Below are 17,509 nucleotides of genomic sequence, written 5' to 3' on the forward strand. Positions count from 1 at the left end.
CAAAAAGAATGGATCTAATTAAATCGTTGCACTCGTCATCACGGGCTGGATTTTTTTTTTCCTTTCTTTTTCCTTTTTTTGTTGTTGAACGGGCTCCGGTGGCGGCGGAGAGGAGGCTGGGAGATGCAGGGCCACATGACTAGGCGAGGGAAAGAGGGATGGGAGTCAGATTGGGTTGCTCGCCTCTCATTGGTCGGTGGGCTGACTTTTGACACGCAGACCCGGGACCCTCCTGCCGTATAAATAGGCCTGATAGAACTTTATTATTCTAGCATCACGGCTGCAGGCTTCTGCTCAGTTTGGAGTTACTTGCGTCACCTCAACTGTATGCCTGCTTGAAGGTGGTTTAAAAAGAGGGGCACAGCAGCACAAGGAGTCTGCATGTCTGTTTAGACATGCTCAGCTTTGTGGATACCCGGATTCTGTTGCTGCTTGCAGTAACTTCATACCTAGCAACATGTCAATGTAAGTTTTCCCATATCTGCTCTTTTCTCTCCTGGATATTTCCACCCACGCTGCTTGAGGATCTTTTTTGGCTTTTGGTTTGGAACTTACTTCAACGTGAAGACAGACAGCTCAGATCACTGCTGCTTTAAAAACTCAACGGAATGAGTTCATGCAGAGGAATCTTCTTGTTTTTTTCCAAGGATATAAAAATTATCATAGGAGTAGTTGCACTCCTGAGAGAGAAAAAAGTTTGGCTTTTGAATGAGACGTCGAAAGTAGTCATGAAAGCGTTTAGTCTGGTTAGAATTAATTAAAATGTTTTTATCCTAAAGTTGAGGGAAGAAAAGATTTGGGGCGTTGTACTTAATGTTCCATCAAGGCATCCAGGATGGAGATGAATTGTAGAGTAAATGCAAGGTTGCCACCTAACGGCCAAAGTGTGAATTGCGTCTTGGACTCAATTTGATTTAGACTAACTTGAGACCAGTTAATGAAAAGAAAAATGTCACTTGAACAGTATCATAGGATACGATTTTTTTTAAAGTCTTTATCACATCATCTTACATTTCTCCTACATTTGACAATTATCCAATTAAAACTACTAATTGAATCGGGTGTTATTTAACTCCAAATATACGTTCTTAATAATATGCATGATTTGCGCTTTTAAACAGAAACTTTGAACATTTAAATACCTTAAAAGGTTAAGATGAACTTTCTCTCATCACTTGATGTGCACGTCTGCGCCACCTTGTGGTCTAGATTGGGAACGCCGCTTCAGAGTTCATGGCGAGGTCCTGCTCAGCCTAAAGCCAATCGATACAAGCTGGTCCGCATTCACGGATTCTTCTGGTCTGCCATTTGTGCTAATGCACATTGCAGCACTGCGAGATATGACAAATGGTCATCAAAATGAACATTTCAACAACTTTGAAGAACCACTTCAATCATTTGACTAACAACACCAAGTAGAAAGTGCATTTAATTATGGCATGCATTTAAATGACACATTCCAATTTACAATTGCAGTTTTTTTAAAAATCTTGTTTTGCGATGACGAGCATTACTTGTCCTAAAGGCCTGGTCGGTACCTGTCCAGGCCTGTTGGGCTTCACAGACTTAATACGGGCCTGGAATGCTTTGATTGATTGTTGTTGAAAGACATTTAAAGTGGGCTCTGAGCAATGTCAGCTTTCACTGCTTTCACACGTGTCTGGCAAAGAACTAGACACATGTATTCATCTTGTGCAGACATTGCATTGTAATACAGATTTAACAATCCGATTTTAAGGGAGCAATGACAGTTTCTTTTGCAGGTGTTTTGTTTTGCTTCTGTTCTAACGGTGTATTCACTTTTCTCTCCCCACCCTCCTCCTCTCCCTCTGCCTCCTCTTCATCTGTCATCTGTCCAACGTTGCAGTCTCGGTTAGTACACGCATGCATGCAAACATGAACATATGAAGACAACATGTTAACATAGCGTTGTTACCTTTGCCTTCCCAAAAAATGTGTCGATATCCCAGCGTCTCGTAAGGTCCTGTGCGATTTGAGCAATCTCAACCACAGTTAGGATTATTTAAATCCGTGCCCCCACGTCCGTGTTATTCTCCCTTCCTGTCTTCGGGTAGGTGAGGGTCCGACTGGCTGAAGACTGTGTCAAGGAAAGCTTAAACCACCAGGCACCCTCAGGGGCCTGCATGGCACAAAGGATCCTTTCTCAGGGCTGCAGCGAGGGGCAGCGGCCTTCCTTTGCCTCCTCATCACTTCAGCCAATAATTACATTGAAGCAACATGTCTGATCTCCGATCGACAAGCCTCACGTGTTTCAATAAATCACAACGCAATTAGCATTTTTAATTCAACTCTGCAGCCCGTTCCTGGTGATTCTGCGCCATGCCAACTCACCATTGCGATTGCCCAAAAATCGAATATCGTTTACAGCTTCAGCAGCAACATTTATATTTGACTGTCTGCTATATGTCTCCTGATCATATCACGGCACTTTTATCTGGACATTGTGCTCTTGGTGCTGCTCAGTTTGCTCAGCTACACCTGTGCATTGCTGTTCTAGACTTTTCGCGTCGCAACACAAAAGCCTCAACCTCATGCTTTTGCAAGCAGAGCAGAGAGGATGACGCTTTTTGAAAATGTTCGACAACTTAGTGGAAGATGACACTTAATGTATGTATCTTCTTTTCCATTTAGGGTGCAAAGGTGAGCACATAATGTTTTTCTTATGTGTGACAGCATGGCACTTCAGAGAGTTTTAGCATCGAGGCACTCAAAGGGCAACGTTTGTCATGTCCCGTGACTGAAAATGTGTCCTAACTTGCTTGTCCTGCGTCTGTAAGGTCAAGTTTGTTGACATGCGCATTTAATGACTGGACCGTACCTGCTGTGCATCTCGTGCTTCGTTTAGAGTAGCTTAGAGAGGAAAAGGTGGCCGCTTTGAAGCAGATCATTGGCAAGACATCTGTTCTGTGTTTTACGCTGACTCGCTTATTTTCCTGCCGCAGGGCCCCCGAGGAGACAAAGGACCTCGAGGTGACAGGGTAAGCGAAAATGAAATTGGAACTGCATTGGCTTTTAACATCGTTTCATGTCTGATTGTTGTGTTTTTATGAGGACTGTTGGACGTAGACATTTGTTGACATGGTTTGACCTTTGAACCTTGTTAGGCCACATCCCATTTTGCAAGGCCCCATGTCAACATAGTGGCTACACTGTTCTTGATTTGTAATGGTTTAAATTAATTCAGCTCACAACGATTGTATTTTTATTCATTCCTTTTGTAGTATTTTGTCATTTTTTTTAATGGAAACTTTAAGAATAAGACCAAAAGGACGCTTGACAGCTCTGCTCATGGCCACGTGTCTCTGTTGTGTAGGGTCCCCAGGGACCTGATGGAAAAGATGGAAAACCCGGACTCCCCGGCCCCGCTGGCCCCCCTGGACCCCCTGGACTCGGTGGAGTAAGTTCCTTTTTTTTTTTTTTTTTTTTTTAATTTGTAAAATTCAAACAACCTACAAATCATTAAGTTGCAACGTCATGACTTTCGTGATGACGTTGCATACACTTTGGCCGAAACAATGCACTATAAATAGCATATTGATGTGATCATATTGGTCGCGGAACTGTGACATCACTTCCTCTTAAATTGGCATGGATTTGATTTGCAACCGACTGTAAATCCTTTTTGCACGAGCAGGCAAAATGTTCTACATGTCAAAATTGGGCTCATTTACATGCACTGACTTCACATATTATTATTATTTTTTATTTTTGGTGATTAAAGGAGTCTATTTTTGTCTTTTGCAGAACTTTGCTGCTCAGTATTCTAAGCCTCCAGATCCAGTTTCACCCATGGTGAGGGCCCTTGTCACACACTCATGCATCAGTTATATTTCAGCAACATAACATTACATGATGTATTTATTTTTTCCCCCTTTAGGGTATGATGGGCAACAGAGGCCCTCCCGGACCCCCTGGAGCCCCTGTAAGTTTAAATTTAGACTCAAATTTCAATCTGGTGTTGTACTTGTGCCGCTGGCAGAATTATGACCGAAGGTTGCACTTCTTATTTGTCTTAACAGGGACCTCAGGGACACACCGGACACCCTGGTGAGCCCGGCGAGCCTGGACAGACTGTAAGATCATCCTTTTAAAATATTCTCAAATTCCCTAATGTGAGGTGAACTTTTGTCAGAAACACTTTGTTTTGTTTCATCAAAGGGTCCCGTTGGTCCCCGTGGCCCCCCTGGACCTCCCGGCAAAGCTGGAGAGGACGTAAGTAAACAATGGAGTCAACACGGATGCTATGTGATCTTTTTTGTTGCGGTTGTCTTGGGATTAAATTGAGACACTTCTCCACGTTCAGGGTAACAATGGCAGACCTGGAAAGCCCGGAGACAGAGGTACCCCCGGCTCTCAGGTTAGCACCTTGCTTAACTACCATACTTAAATTTAATGGAGTTATAGCGAATTGTCTCTAACATTGTGCTTGTTTTGAACTACAGGGTGCTCGTGGATTCCCCGGAACCCCTGGACTTCCCGGAATGAAGGGACACAGAGTAAGTGCACACTTGGCTTGAGGCAATCTGGACAAAAATGGCATCACAAGACCCAACACAAATGGCTCAATCAAGAGATAACTTGAGTTGTTCCAAATATTTTCAAAAGGAAAAATGTTTGCTCCGGTTTATCTGAGGCCACATGAGAATCTATAAATTGTTACATTTAATTTAATAACATGACCACAACACTATTCTTTACCCTTCCTGTCGTTCCATTTTGATTACTCCACATCTTTCAATTCTATATTGTACAATATCAAATGTGACCTTTTCTTTGTTCCAGGGTTACAATGGCTTGGATGGACGCAAGGGAGAGCCTGGTGCCGCTGGAATCAAGGTGAGAAATTTTTCAACAGACTCTAAATACGAAAATGATTATTCTTTCTTGCATATTGCTGACGAATAATCACATGTAACAATCGTTTATGTAGGGTGAGGCCGGCGCACACGGAGCTGCTGGAAGACCAGGACTTGTTGTAAGTATTGCATGCTGCTCTATTTTTTTTTAAATGATATACTTTGATCCGTCAGCTAAAAGTGGATTCTTGGCTTTTTATTAGTCGGAACAAGTTCTGATCAATTAGCAGGTCCTTATTTCGTCGTGAATGAACACATCTGTTCTTTCCTCCATCCAGGGACCCCGTGGACTGGCTGGCGAGAGAGGTCGTGCTGGCCCTGCTGGCCCTGTTGGTGCTCGTGGTGCTGATGGCAACACTGGACCTGCTGGTGCTGCTGTAAGTACCATCTCAGGAGAGGTTGGGGTGGGGGCGGGGGGGGGACTTTTGTTACGCAATGCACATAATACGTTATATTTGGTTCTATATATTCTGACTGTGCCCTCCATCGCTCTCCACAGGGACCCGTTGGTGCTGCTGGTGCCCCAGGTTTCCCCGGTGGCCCAGGACCCAAGGTAGGCCTCATGTCACATCCTCCTCTTTGCTCTATATTTAGTGTTTTGACGCGGTTTGATTAGCACTATTACTTTCTCCATCCTCTACATTATTGTTTGTTCTCTCTGTGCAATTGTCGACAATACAATACAGCAAGTTTTGCATGACAAACGTGAAGCCTTTCCAAAGCACAGATAAGATAGACTCGATGCATTGATTGGACGTTTTCGGACATTCACAGGGAGAGGTTGGATCTGTTGGTGCTACTGGTCCCTCTGGACCTCAGGGAGCTAGAGGAGAGCCCGGTCCCAATGGAGCTGTTGGCCCCGTCGGTCCCGTTGTAAGTGCACTACTGTTGCTCACTTTTTTTTTGTGATTACTAAATCATTTCGAAATAGCTCAAAATGTTCACTTGTTTTAGTTGTTGATTTTTCGTATCTTTCTGTTGTTTACGTATTGGTCGTTTATGTTCTCTCTTAGGGTAACCCTGGTGCTAATGGCCTGAATGGAGCCAGGGGCGCCACTGTAAGTAGTTAAATAATCTATATTATCTTAATCATACATGTATACATGGAATTGTGAAGCTGCTTGGTGCTTTTCAAATAATGCTTATGGCTGTCCTTTTAGGGTGCCGCTGGTGTTGCTGGAGCCCCTGGATTCCCCGGACCCAGAGGAGGATCTGGACCTCAGGGACCTCAGGGTGCCGCTGGTCCCAGAGGCCTGGCTGTAAGTTAACATTCCCACAATAACACAAGAGCAAAAAGTTGCACCGGTTCATGCGTCTAAATTGTGTTTTATTTTTGTTGCACCTGTTTTAGGGAGATCCCGGTGTTCAAGGAGTGAAGGGAGATGTTGGTGCCAAGGGTGAGCCTGTAAGTTTGAAAGGCAGCCTACTTGTGTTTTACTCTTTTCTATTTATGTTGACGACTGGTTAATTGTGTTCTCCTCCATTTGATGCCTTCTGCAGGGTAACGCTGGACCTCAGGGAGCCCCCGGATCTCAGGGTGAGGAGGGCAAACGTGGACCTACTGGCGAGATTGGTGCCACTGGCCCCGTTGGTAGCCGTGGATCCAGAGTGAGTGAATGAACGTGATCATCGTATTAGACGCCATCTTTTTGGGGGATCTGCTGATCGTCCTTGTGTGTGACCTCTAGGGTGCCCCCGGAAGCCGTGGAATGCCCGGTACTGAGGGAAGAGTTGGCCCAATTGTAAGTAAAGCTTGACACATGAGATGGGTTTGAGACTCCTCTAGATGGCTGCTGGTTTTTCACCTCATGGTCTATGTCACATAGGGTATGCCCGGTGCTCGTGGAGCCACCGGCTCTGCTGGAGCTCGTGGAGCCCCTGGAGATGCTGGCCGTGGTGGTGAGCCTGGTGCTGCTGGTCCCAGGGTGGGTATTGTTTGTCTAATTCCTCCATCAGCATCATATAGGCCTACCAACACTCCAAAACTAGCTATAGCAGTAGTTGCCGCTGGTATTATTTTCGGAACAAAATCCCGATTAAACCCAGATGTAGAAGAACACATTTAACCAGAACAACACGCTTTCAACAGGGTCTCCCCGGAAGCCCCGGAAGCTCTGGACCCCCAGGAAAGGAGGGACCTTCTGTGAGTAACCTTCTGCACAAAATACAAAATACAAGGTGAAGGAAAAAAATCTCTGATCATGCGAATCGTTATGGTTCCCTCCTGTAGGGTCCTTCTGGACAAGATGGCCGCACCGGTCCTCCCGGCCCAACTGGACCTAGAGGCCAGCCTGGAAACATTGGCTTCCCTGGACCCAAGGGACCATCTGTAAGTAGAACCAAGATGACTAACAATAGGACCAACTTGAGGGAATAAACAAGTGTCTCGCACTTAAATCCTCAATGCCATCTTAACTTGTTGAATTGAATGTCTTCTAGGGTGAGCCTGGCAAACCCGGAGAGAAGGGAGCTACCGGATCCACTGGTCTGAGAGTAAGTTAAAGCAACTTAATAAGAAGAAGAAGAATATGATTGAGCCTGGACCCAGTAGTCTCTCATAACCATCTAAATGTCTGTGTGTGTAGGGACCTGCTGGTCCTGATGGTAACAATGGCGCCACTGGCCCAATGGGAGTCTCTGTAAGTATCTGTATGCTATTTCATTTTTATTCTAACATGTTACTGGAACTGTACTGTAACTGTGTTCCCCTTTCCTCTGATAGGGCGGTGCCGGTGAGAAGGGAGAGCAGGGATCTGCCGGATCTCCTGGTTTCCAGGTTTGAATCCTTTATTTGCTCTCGATGATTTAGGACAGTCATTCCCAACCTTGATTGAGCCAAGGCACATATTCAAGAGCATTGAACTGATCTGCCTGTCACTAGATGTCTCTGGCATCAAAAGATGAACAAAGATATATTTTTAAATATATTTTTAATAACGGGATGGGGATCATTGGTTTCAGAGCATCATTTATAGTTACACAAGTGATTAAGTTCTGTTTTGGATTGAATGATAGATGAGTATTGATGCTTTATACGTACCCTAATTACAACCAATTCAGTCTGCATGCAGCATATTGTCATACTCAGTGTTGTTCTACTTTTTCTAGGGTCTGCCTGGACCCGCTGGTTCTGCTGGTGAGGCTGGCAAACCTGGAGACAGAGTAAGTACCAATCAGAAACGCACATTGAACGCAGCATGTGCATTTTATGCATACAAAGCTTATACAACACGTCTTCCTAACAGGGTATCCCAGGAGACCAGGGAGTCGCTGGACCCGCTGGTGCCAAGGTACAAACATTGTTTTCCAGATGACACTCATCGGATCATAATCATTATTTGTGAAGCATTATACACATTACGACTAGACTTTCCACTTAAAGCCTCTGTGTCCCTCTCCAGGGCGAGCGTGGTAACCCCGGAGCTGCTGGATCTGCTGGACCTCAGGGACCTATGGGATCCCGTGGAGCTTCTGGAGCTCCTGGTGTTGATGGTGCTAAGGTAAGACCAGTTCTGCCAAGGGTGGATGTGACATTCAATGTGTTTGTACCAAAAAGGAAGACGTCCATGTTATATGCACTTGACAACAAAAATGAACCCTTGCTTTTCTGGTCCACTTTCAGGGAGAGCCCGGCGTTGCTGGAGTTGTTGGTGCTCCTGGACACCAAGGAGCTGGTGGCATGCCCGGAGAGCGTGGAGCTGCTGGTCCCTCTGGAGCCAAGGGAGAGAAGGTCTGCACAAAAATTCATCACAAGTCTAATAGATCTGACGAGTAGATCTGACTTCAAATCTCACTCTTTTTTTTGCACAGGGAGAGGTTGGACACAAAGGACCCGACGGCAATGCTGGAAGAGATGGTGCTCGTGTAAGTGTTGATCTGAGCCTCTATTTCTTCACACTCAAATCATAAAAATTGCTTAAAATTTCCAAAGCAGCGACATGCTCTTCACCATCACCTCTTATTGACTTTTAGGGTCTCCCCGGAGCTGGTGGACCCCCTGGACCCACAGGAGCCAATGGTGACAAGGCAAGTATCTGACAAAAGCTGCTGGAATGTTTTAGCTGTATAGCCACTTGACATTGTCTTTAATATTCAAGCTCACAATTTCAATTCCAACTAAGAATAAGGATAAATATCAATCCTACATTTGTCATTTCACAAACATGCATCGCTATATTATCTATCCAGTGTGCTCTTTATACTTACATAGCAACTGTCTTTTGTAGGGTGAGAGTGGCTCTTTCGGACCCTCTGGACCTTCTGGAGTCCGTGGCGCCTCTGTGAGTTTTGTTAAATACCAACCTCTGTATTTAAAATAAGTTTGATTAAATATGCATTATTTTTCTGAGTGCGGGCATCTTTATGTTCAACATAGGGCGAGCGTGGAGAGGTTGGACCCGCTGGAGCCCCTGGATTCGCTGGACCCCCTGTAAGATAACATTCTCACACCTACAATATATTATTTGGGATTAAACGCCAACGCCAAGCAGAACATAATCAGAGACTAGAGCCAAGTTGTGTTTTTTTGCTTCACCCTACAGGGCGCTAATGGACAGCCCGGAGCAAGAGGAGAGCGTGGACCTGCTGGAGGAAAGGGAGATGTTGGCCCCGCTGGCCCTGCCGGAATCGCTGGACAAGCTGGACCTGCTGTGAGTCTTGCATTCATTCTCGACCAATACATGCGATTGGTTATTTCAGGTCACAGCACTTAAAAAAAATAACTCAGCACACATTTACATGCTGATGCATTAAAAATAATTGCTATGATGCTAAATCATTGGTTGACAGTTAAAAATTGAATCTGACCATTGACCTGCCTTTCAGGGTCCTTCCGGACCTGCTGGACCTACTGGTGCCCGTGGAGACAATGGCCCTCAGGTGAATTTTGAAAAATTACACATTATTATTTATTCCTCAGCACTCTTGTTATACTCACGAGTTTGTAAGTAAGTCAATAGGGGAAAAAAATAATAAATGCACTCTGACTGGAAAGTCTGGCTAAATTCATCCGAAGAGGCAGAGCCAGGGTACCCATTTTACATTGAAAAAAAATCTCACGGCACACAACTTTGTCTCCGCTCACTCACATTTTGCGCCAGTTTAATGGAATGCAAAGATGATGGACTCACAAGAAGCTGTGACTTAATTGTACTTTGTCTAGTGGAAGATTATTCTGCCCTTCACAATACTGTACATCATTGGAATAGATAGATAATTAGTATTAGAAATATATATGCAATTAATAACTTTGGAGACATTGAGTGAAGTTGGATGATTTCCTGGTTCACCCCACATGTCCACTACTGGGTGTGCAGAGGAGGAAGTTGTGCATGGGGCGCGAAATTGTTCTAGTTGGATAATCCCTGGCTCTCCAAACGCATGTCTTTCATAATCATTTTTTTCCCATGCACTACAAAAGTTAAGTTTCTTGATTTTTTTTTATTCAAACAATTAAACTACCCCCTGTCTTCAACACAATTTTTCCCAATTAATTAAATTTAATTGTGATTAAAACTTTGCAACTGAGGGGTTAATATTTCATTTTGAGTGAGTCAGTTCAATTAAATTTGCCGTGAGGTATTATATATTGGATTTGTTATCTTTATTTTTTTTCCGCTTTGGCAGTATGATTGACCCATTTTTGTATGACAGGGTCTGACTGGTTTCCCCGGAGCTGCTGGCAGAATTGGACCCGCTGGACCTGCTGTAAGTACATTTTGTTACTTTGGGTCATTGAGGAAAAAGAAATAGTATATATACACCAATTTCATATATTCTCCTCCTCCCAGGGTATCGTCGGACCCGCCGGATCTGCTGGTCCCGCTGGCAAAGATGGTCCCCGTGGTATCCGTGGAGACTCTGGTCCCGCTGGCCCCGCTGGTGAGCAGGGTATGGCTGGCCCTCAAGGCGCTGCTGGAGAGAAAGGACCTTCTGGAGAGTCTGGACCTGCTGTAAGTTTAAAGTGCACTAACCTGATGCCCACATAACCCCGCTAATAGTCATTCGTTAATTTCTATGATGCTGTGCTTTGTCTTAGGGTCCTCCTGGTGCCTCTGGAATTTCTGGACCTCTTGGTCTTCAAGGATTTGTTGGTCTTCCTGGTGCTAGAGGCGATCGCGGTACTCCTGGCGGTCCCGGTGCTGTCGTGAGTATTGATGTTTTCTGACGAAAATATTTCTTTGCAGCACATCTCGTGACCTCATTTGTCATTTCAAGAACAGAACCAGTACAAATAGGGAAGAAATGTACTTTACTTTCTTCTTTCACATTTTAGTTTTTAATGTTTGACGCCAAGCACATTGAATCATTTCAATCAAATGATGGGAGTTGACTCATTTGCAATTTTCCCATGATTATTCATTGTTGATTTTGTCACCTCCTAGGGAGAGCCTGGTAGACTTGGACCTGCTGGTCCCGCTGGTGCCCGTGGCCCCGCTGGCAACATCGGTATGCCTGGTATGACCGGACCTCAGGGAGAAGCTGGACGTGAGGTACGATTAGAGATTATATTGCTTATGCTTGAATGATAAAAACAAGCACAAGTGATGAAGTTATAAGAAAGTACAAGGTCTTGGGTTTTAAACTTTACATTGCATTTTAGGGTAACTCTGGTAACGATGGTCCTCCTGGTCGTCCTGGTGCTGCTGGAGTCAAGGTATCCTACCAGTCCAATGTCCAAAAGGACAATGCACCGAAAAATATTCATCTTTTCGGTTCTGATTCTCACCTGCTTGTTCCTGCCGCGCTTAGGGAGACCGCGGTGACCCCGGTCCCGCTGGTGCTTTGGGACTGGCCGGTGCTCCCGGACCTGCTGGCCCCAGTGGATCCGTTGGCAGACCTGGAAACCGTGGAGACTCTGTACGTTTCCCAACAAACAGCAACCTTCCATTACCAACATTTATTTGTCACAAACATTTATTGACTGTATGCCAATACCACAGGGCTTTACTGGACCATCTGGAGCCGCTGGAGCCGCTGGAGCTAGAGGTGCCGCTGTAAGTAGAGCTACCATCTAGACATAATACTCCCATGCATATTCTCAAGAATAAAAATGAAGCTGCTGTCACGTAAAAGCATATTCATACTAGAACGTTTGACGCAATGAATCCAGTCCTGCTCAAACGACACAATGCCATGGATGTGCTCGTATGTATTGTAGGGACCCGCTGGAGTCCGTGGCGAGAAGGGAGTTGCTGGAGACAGAGGAGATTTTGGGATGAAGGGTCTTCGTGGACATCCTGGAGTCCAGGGAATGCCCGGACCTTCTGTGAGTGAAACATACCACCATGATGCATAAGGAAGAAAAATGGTCCTTATAGCAGGATGATTGATACATTTGCATATGTATATATTGTTGGACAATTTAATTTAAAGGCATCTCTCCCTCCAGGGTCCTCCCGGTGACACCGGAGCTGCTGGTGTTCATGGACCCGCTGGACCCAGAGTAAGTGAAATGATGATAATTTGCTCTTCCATCCGGGTCCATTGTAGCCACTGGGCGGGTAATATATAATGTGATGCACCCAAGATGGATGTATAATACTGAGAAACATTCCATGCATACTGGGTTGTTTTTTTCCCTTTTTTTTTAATTACTCAAACGTAACACAAAGCATGTGATATTTTACTTTAAGTCTGTATCTAACCAACATGTTTCCCCCCTCATCAGGGTGCCGCCGGACCCCACGGTCCTCCTGGTAAGGATGGTAGAGCTGGTGCCCATGGTACTATTGGTGCTGCTGGTGCTCGTGGAGCCCCCGGACACATCGGCCCAGTTGTAAGTCCACAGTAACAGTGAACTTTTCGAAACACAGACGAACTCTGTTACATCGTGCAGATGCATATTAAAGCTTTCTCTTATTTCTATTAGGGTCCCCCTGGAGCTCCCGGTCTGCCTGGACCTCCCGGCGCTGCTGGTGGTGGCTATGATCTGTCTGGATACGATGAGTACAGAGCTGACCAGCCCGCCATGAGAGCTAAGGATTACGAGGTCGATGCCACCATCAAGTCCCTCAACACCCAGATCGAGAACCTGCTCACTCCTGAGGGATCCAGGAAGAACCCTGCCCGCACATGCCGTGACATTAAGCTCGGCCACCCCGAATGGACCAACGGTAAGTGGAGCTGTTCGAGGAATCGCAGCCCACGTTAAATCATGCCGTGAAACCAATCGCAAGCGTTTCTCCCCTGTAGGATTCTACTGGATCGACCCCAACCAGGGTTGCATCAATGACGCCATCAGGGTCTTCTGCGACTTCACCACCCGCGAGACTTGCATCCACGCCCACCCCGAGAGCATTGCCAAGAAGAACTGGTTCAGAAGCACAGAGAACAAGAAACACGTCTGGTTCGGAGAGACCATCAATGGCGGAACTGAGGTGAGCTGCGACAGAGAGTCGAAACGCAGCACTTTTGTCTTCAGAACTTCAGAACAAACGCCGACTGCGTTGCATCTTTTTGCAGTTCACCTACAATGATGAGACCATCAGCTCTCAGAGCATGGCCACCCAGCTGGCCTTCATGCGCCTGCTGTCCAACCAGGCTAGCCAGAACATCACCTACCACTGCAAGAACAGCGTTGCCTACATGGATGCTGAGAGCGGCAGCCTGAAGAAGGCTGTGGTGCTTGGCGGCTCCAACGATGTGGAGCTGAGGGCTGAGGGCAACAGCCGTTTCACCTTCTCTGTGGTGGAGGACGGTTGCACTGTGAGTAGCATTTTCTTTCCGTCATCGTTATCTGTTGCGACTCATATGCAAGTTTCATTGTAGCATTATGATTTTTTTTTTTTTCAGTGGGTTTGTTAGTTTTTATTTTTTGTATTGGTTTTATCTTTATAGATGGTGTATTTGTCAAGTGCAAGATACGTTTTTTTTTTTCTTGAAGCCATGAAATACAATTTTCCAAATGAAACCTTTCATCTGCAGTACTACTGAAATAATTACATTTAAAATGAACCCTGAAAGCTCATATTAATTGAAAAAGTTAAAAACAAGCTATATTTTTGCTTTATTTGTTAGTTTTCATAATGAAAAATGTAGTTTCAGTTAGCTGTGGTTTCTTGTTTTTATTCTATTTCATGAATGATTTTTTTTTTTAATTTTAGTTTTATGTTATGTTATGATTTAATTACAATAATCTTATCTGATCCATGTATCTTGGTTGGTACCTTTCTGATGTTGATTCTTTTTTTCTCTATTTGCTCCCGCAGAGACACACTGGTGAGTGGAGCAAGACAGTGATTGAGTACAGAACAAATAAACCATCTCGCCTGCCCATCCTCGACATTGCACCTATGGACATTGGTGGAGCTGATCAGGAATTTGGTTTGGACATTGGCCCAGTCTGTTTCAAATAAATAGACTCATGATAAATTAACACCCCAAAAGAGAGAAAGAACGAAAAAACAAAATCTCTGCCCTTCTTTCTGTGTTGTTTTTTTTTAAATGCTGATTTCTCACTGCGCAACCACTTGCTTAAGATGGGCAACTATCGGAGAGGACTGAACGGACTGAACGGAGCGATTGTGCAATGCAAATTAATACAGCAACCCAAAGGAACGCGGGAAAACACCTTGTTGTGGGACATCATGTCATCCTTTTGTAAAAAATAAAAGAAGTGTAATAAAAACGCTGAAAGTAAGCATCACTTTGTGGTCTTTGTATATCTTCCAAAGAGGAGGTTTAAAACCACAATTTCCATGAAAATAAGGTTTAAACTACCTCATGCATGTACTTAAAAAGGCGAAACCCGGGTCCACAACAGAGATGTTTGGGCTTCTAATGCTTCAAGCGTTGTCTCATATCAGAAGGTGCTCGGTAACTTGAAGCTGAGATCAATGGTGCTAATATGCAGCTGTGGACAAAACCACTTTTATCTGTATTATTTTGTATTGATCATTTAGGAGTCTTGCATTAGTCCTCTGATACGCTCCCACTTTAAGCAGGTGGAATACCCCTAAACCTGATGTCTAGTATTTGTTTCATGTTTTTTTGTTTGTCTTGAAATTTTAGTTTGTTTTGGGGTTTTGTTCAGGCTTTTTACAATCCAAATCACACATCCAGAGCTCATACTGACATCCCATTCGCATCCCATTCTGAATGGATTTTAGGCGGCCTATCTCTCTCAAGAATGACATCGCAAAGTCTATTGTACCTATTTTGTATATGTGAGATGTTTAAATAAATTGTGAAAAGTTCTGAAATAAAGCATGTCCAATGTTCCAAAACACACTACGCATTGACTTAAGTGCTTTCATGATGACACAAAATTCAGTGTCACTTGATGTGTTGTCAGTAGTTTGGTTGGTGACTTTGTCGTCATTGACGTCAACATCTTTCAATCACGGAAGCACAATCATATTATCTTTCTTCACGCCGTTGCTGCTTCTCATCAGCAACTTTGCATTTTTAATGTGCAGTCAAAACATGTTCACCCTGTTCATGCCAACGTGTGATGACTAACATGTCTTGTACATATGCATCCTTTTCTGTTGCTTTCTCGTTGCATATTCCAAACTTGGCATCCAAATAAATTTCTATGATTTGGATCACCGTATATTTGCAGTGAAACGTGAATGTGATTTACTTTGATGACATCAACAATAAATACATCAGACCTTTAGAAATTAGTATAACTAAAAATGAAATGGTACAAGTACAGTAACTTTCTTAGATTAAAATTCTCAGTACATTTTAAGCTGAATATTTTACTCACCTGTTATTTTTAGAGGAAATGTGTTCGACGAAATGTACTGTGTAGCAAATTGTCAGCTGCAATACTTATTTGACCGCTAGAGGGCAGGGTATACCTTCTTTCGGTCGTGCACAACTCATGCAAACAAATACTATTAATAGCACAATTCAAAGTTGGTGCTCTTTAATAAGTAATATGAAATATATAACAGACTCAAACTTCTATACATTCATTTAATGTCTCAATATATTATTTGTTTGGTGTGAAAAACTGTTGTTTTACCGTGTCCTGACAGTTCTGTGTGTAATCATTCTTGTTTCCTCACCAGGTTGAATTATTTCCTTTTTTTTCAATTTATTCATTTCAAATATTCTCAAACAGATAAAGGTATCACGAAATTCAAGCTATTAACTCTTCATGCAGCGCTGTTAACTGAAAGTCATTCCAGATCATGAAGCATCATCCTCAACATCAAGCTGACTGAGGAAATTCCAAGCTGTGCGATGGAGTGTTGTTTCATGATAGTCAGGTTGTCGTACTTTATTTAGGGCATGTTTACATACTTTCATTTTTGTGGCGTAAACTTGAAGCACCAATTTCCACAGTATGCGAAAGCAGTTATCGTGACAGGTCACCAGATGGCGCAAGTGTGCAAACCGCGGTGGAACGAGCAGGCGAAGAAGGCAGGCTTGGCTTGGCGGACGTGACGTCGTGCATTCAGACAATTGGAGACAGGTGTGCACGGCGGGAATTATCAAATGCAGGTGCGGCAAGTTGGCGCCCGACCGCTTGGCTTTTCCTCAGGTAAGTAAGCACAGAGCAAATGTTTGTCGTGTGTTGCCTTTTCTCCCAATTTTGCAGATTTGCACACTTGAGGGATGTCGAAGCTTTTGTGGTTTGTGCACATCATGTCAAAATTCACTTGCTTTTGTTCAATTTAGCAAATTGTGCTCTTTAAAAATTGTTGCACAAGACACAATGTTTTTGGTTTGCATTTTTTTTTTTTTTAATGCTGGCCAGCTCTTTTTGCTTTTTCTTTTATTATTTTCCTTTTTTTTTAAGTGCTGGAACTGACACACAATGGCTTTGTACTCAATATTTGAACTGTATGCTTTTGTTTGCATGACATTTTTTGGGGGTTTACTGAATGTGGGGCATTTTTATTTCAGCTGGTATTGGTATGTTAAATTTTTTTGCAGTATTTTTCTGATTTATTTGTCGAATGAAGTTTTTTTTTCACTCACCGAATCTGAAGTAGACTTTTTTTTAATTAATGTGCTTGGTTATTGCACCAATCTGCACTTTATTTTTCTTGAATCTTTATTTAGTAAACTTGGTCAAAGTTTTACACCCTTTCCGCTCCAAATATAGCCAAAAATTGTGACTATTTCTCCACTGCTGGTTGATACATGACCAAAACGTACCTCGGAAACTTTTACAAGCATTCGTTCATCTGATTTTCGGCCGGAGGGGACATTTTATCCTATTTGGACGGCGGAGCTCGACTCATGGAAGGATGCCATTTTTGGACCCCATATTTGCATAATCTGTCCGATTTGAGGTAAGTTGTTGAAATGAAAAATTGTGCCGTCTTATTGCACAGCGGCTTTCAACATTACATGCATATTCTTAAAGAAATGGCAATCTGTTATCTGTAATGATTACAAAAATTAAATATTGAGATGTAAACTTATTTTCTGTTTTTCTCTGCAGAATGAAAAATGAAGACCGCATCCTTCAATACAAAGCGAGCAGGAGGATCTCGAACCAGATGAAAATAAATTTGTGAATTTACATGTGTGTGTAATTCATGGCTGTAACTGTGTACACACTGAATACATGAAAATGTCTGCGCTCTTTTTTTTCATACTTTGTCCGATTGTAAAGACTAGACTGTACAAATGCAAATTGAAACGTTCATCTGTGCCTGAACAAAAGC

General features: G+C 43.5%; 1 protein-coding gene across 1 annotated transcript; it reads left to right on the top strand.

Moving 5' to 3' along the window:
- Window positions 1-273: 273 nt before the first annotated feature.
- On the top strand, window positions 274-15,107 carry col1a2 (collagen, type I, alpha 2). The gene is made up of 50 exons (XM_088318828.1): window positions 274-465; window positions 1,868-1,872; window positions 2,964-2,999; window positions 3,335-3,418; window positions 3,766-3,813; window positions 3,899-3,943; window positions 4,041-4,094; window positions 4,180-4,233; window positions 4,325-4,378; window positions 4,464-4,517; window positions 4,804-4,857; window positions 4,952-4,996; window positions 5,156-5,254; window positions 5,377-5,430; window positions 5,652-5,750; window positions 5,891-5,935; window positions 6,038-6,136; window positions 6,229-6,282; window positions 6,378-6,485; window positions 6,566-6,619; window positions 6,704-6,802; window positions 6,967-7,020; window positions 7,108-7,206; window positions 7,317-7,370; window positions 7,463-7,516; window positions 7,600-7,653; window positions 7,986-8,039; window positions 8,123-8,167; window positions 8,279-8,377; window positions 8,500-8,607; window positions 8,688-8,741; window positions 8,850-8,903; window positions 9,104-9,157; window positions 9,253-9,306; window positions 9,419-9,526; window positions 9,702-9,755; window positions 10,530-10,583; window positions 10,667-10,828; window positions 10,915-11,022; window positions 11,261-11,368; window positions 11,479-11,532; window positions 11,628-11,735; window positions 11,819-11,872; window positions 12,037-12,144; window positions 12,268-12,321; window positions 12,547-12,654; window positions 12,748-12,991; window positions 13,071-13,255; window positions 13,341-13,583; window positions 14,087-15,107. Exons 1-50 carry the CDS (start codon window positions 396-398, stop codon window positions 14,231-14,233), a joined length of 4,050 nt encoding a protein of 1,349 aa, XP_088174954.1. The 5' UTR covers window positions 274-395; the 3' UTR covers window positions 14,234-15,107.
- The last annotated feature ends 2,402 nt before the right edge of the window (window positions 15,108-17,509 follow it).

The sequence above is a fragment of the Idiotropiscis lumnitzeri genome, chromosome 16, assembly GCF_059441095.1.
Source record: "Idiotropiscis lumnitzeri isolate Australia: NSW breed Sydney's pygmy pipehorse chromosome 16, RoL_Ilum_1.0, whole genome shotgun sequence".
Lineage (NCBI taxonomy): Eukaryota > Metazoa > Chordata > Actinopteri > Syngnathiformes > Syngnathidae > Idiotropiscis > Idiotropiscis lumnitzeri.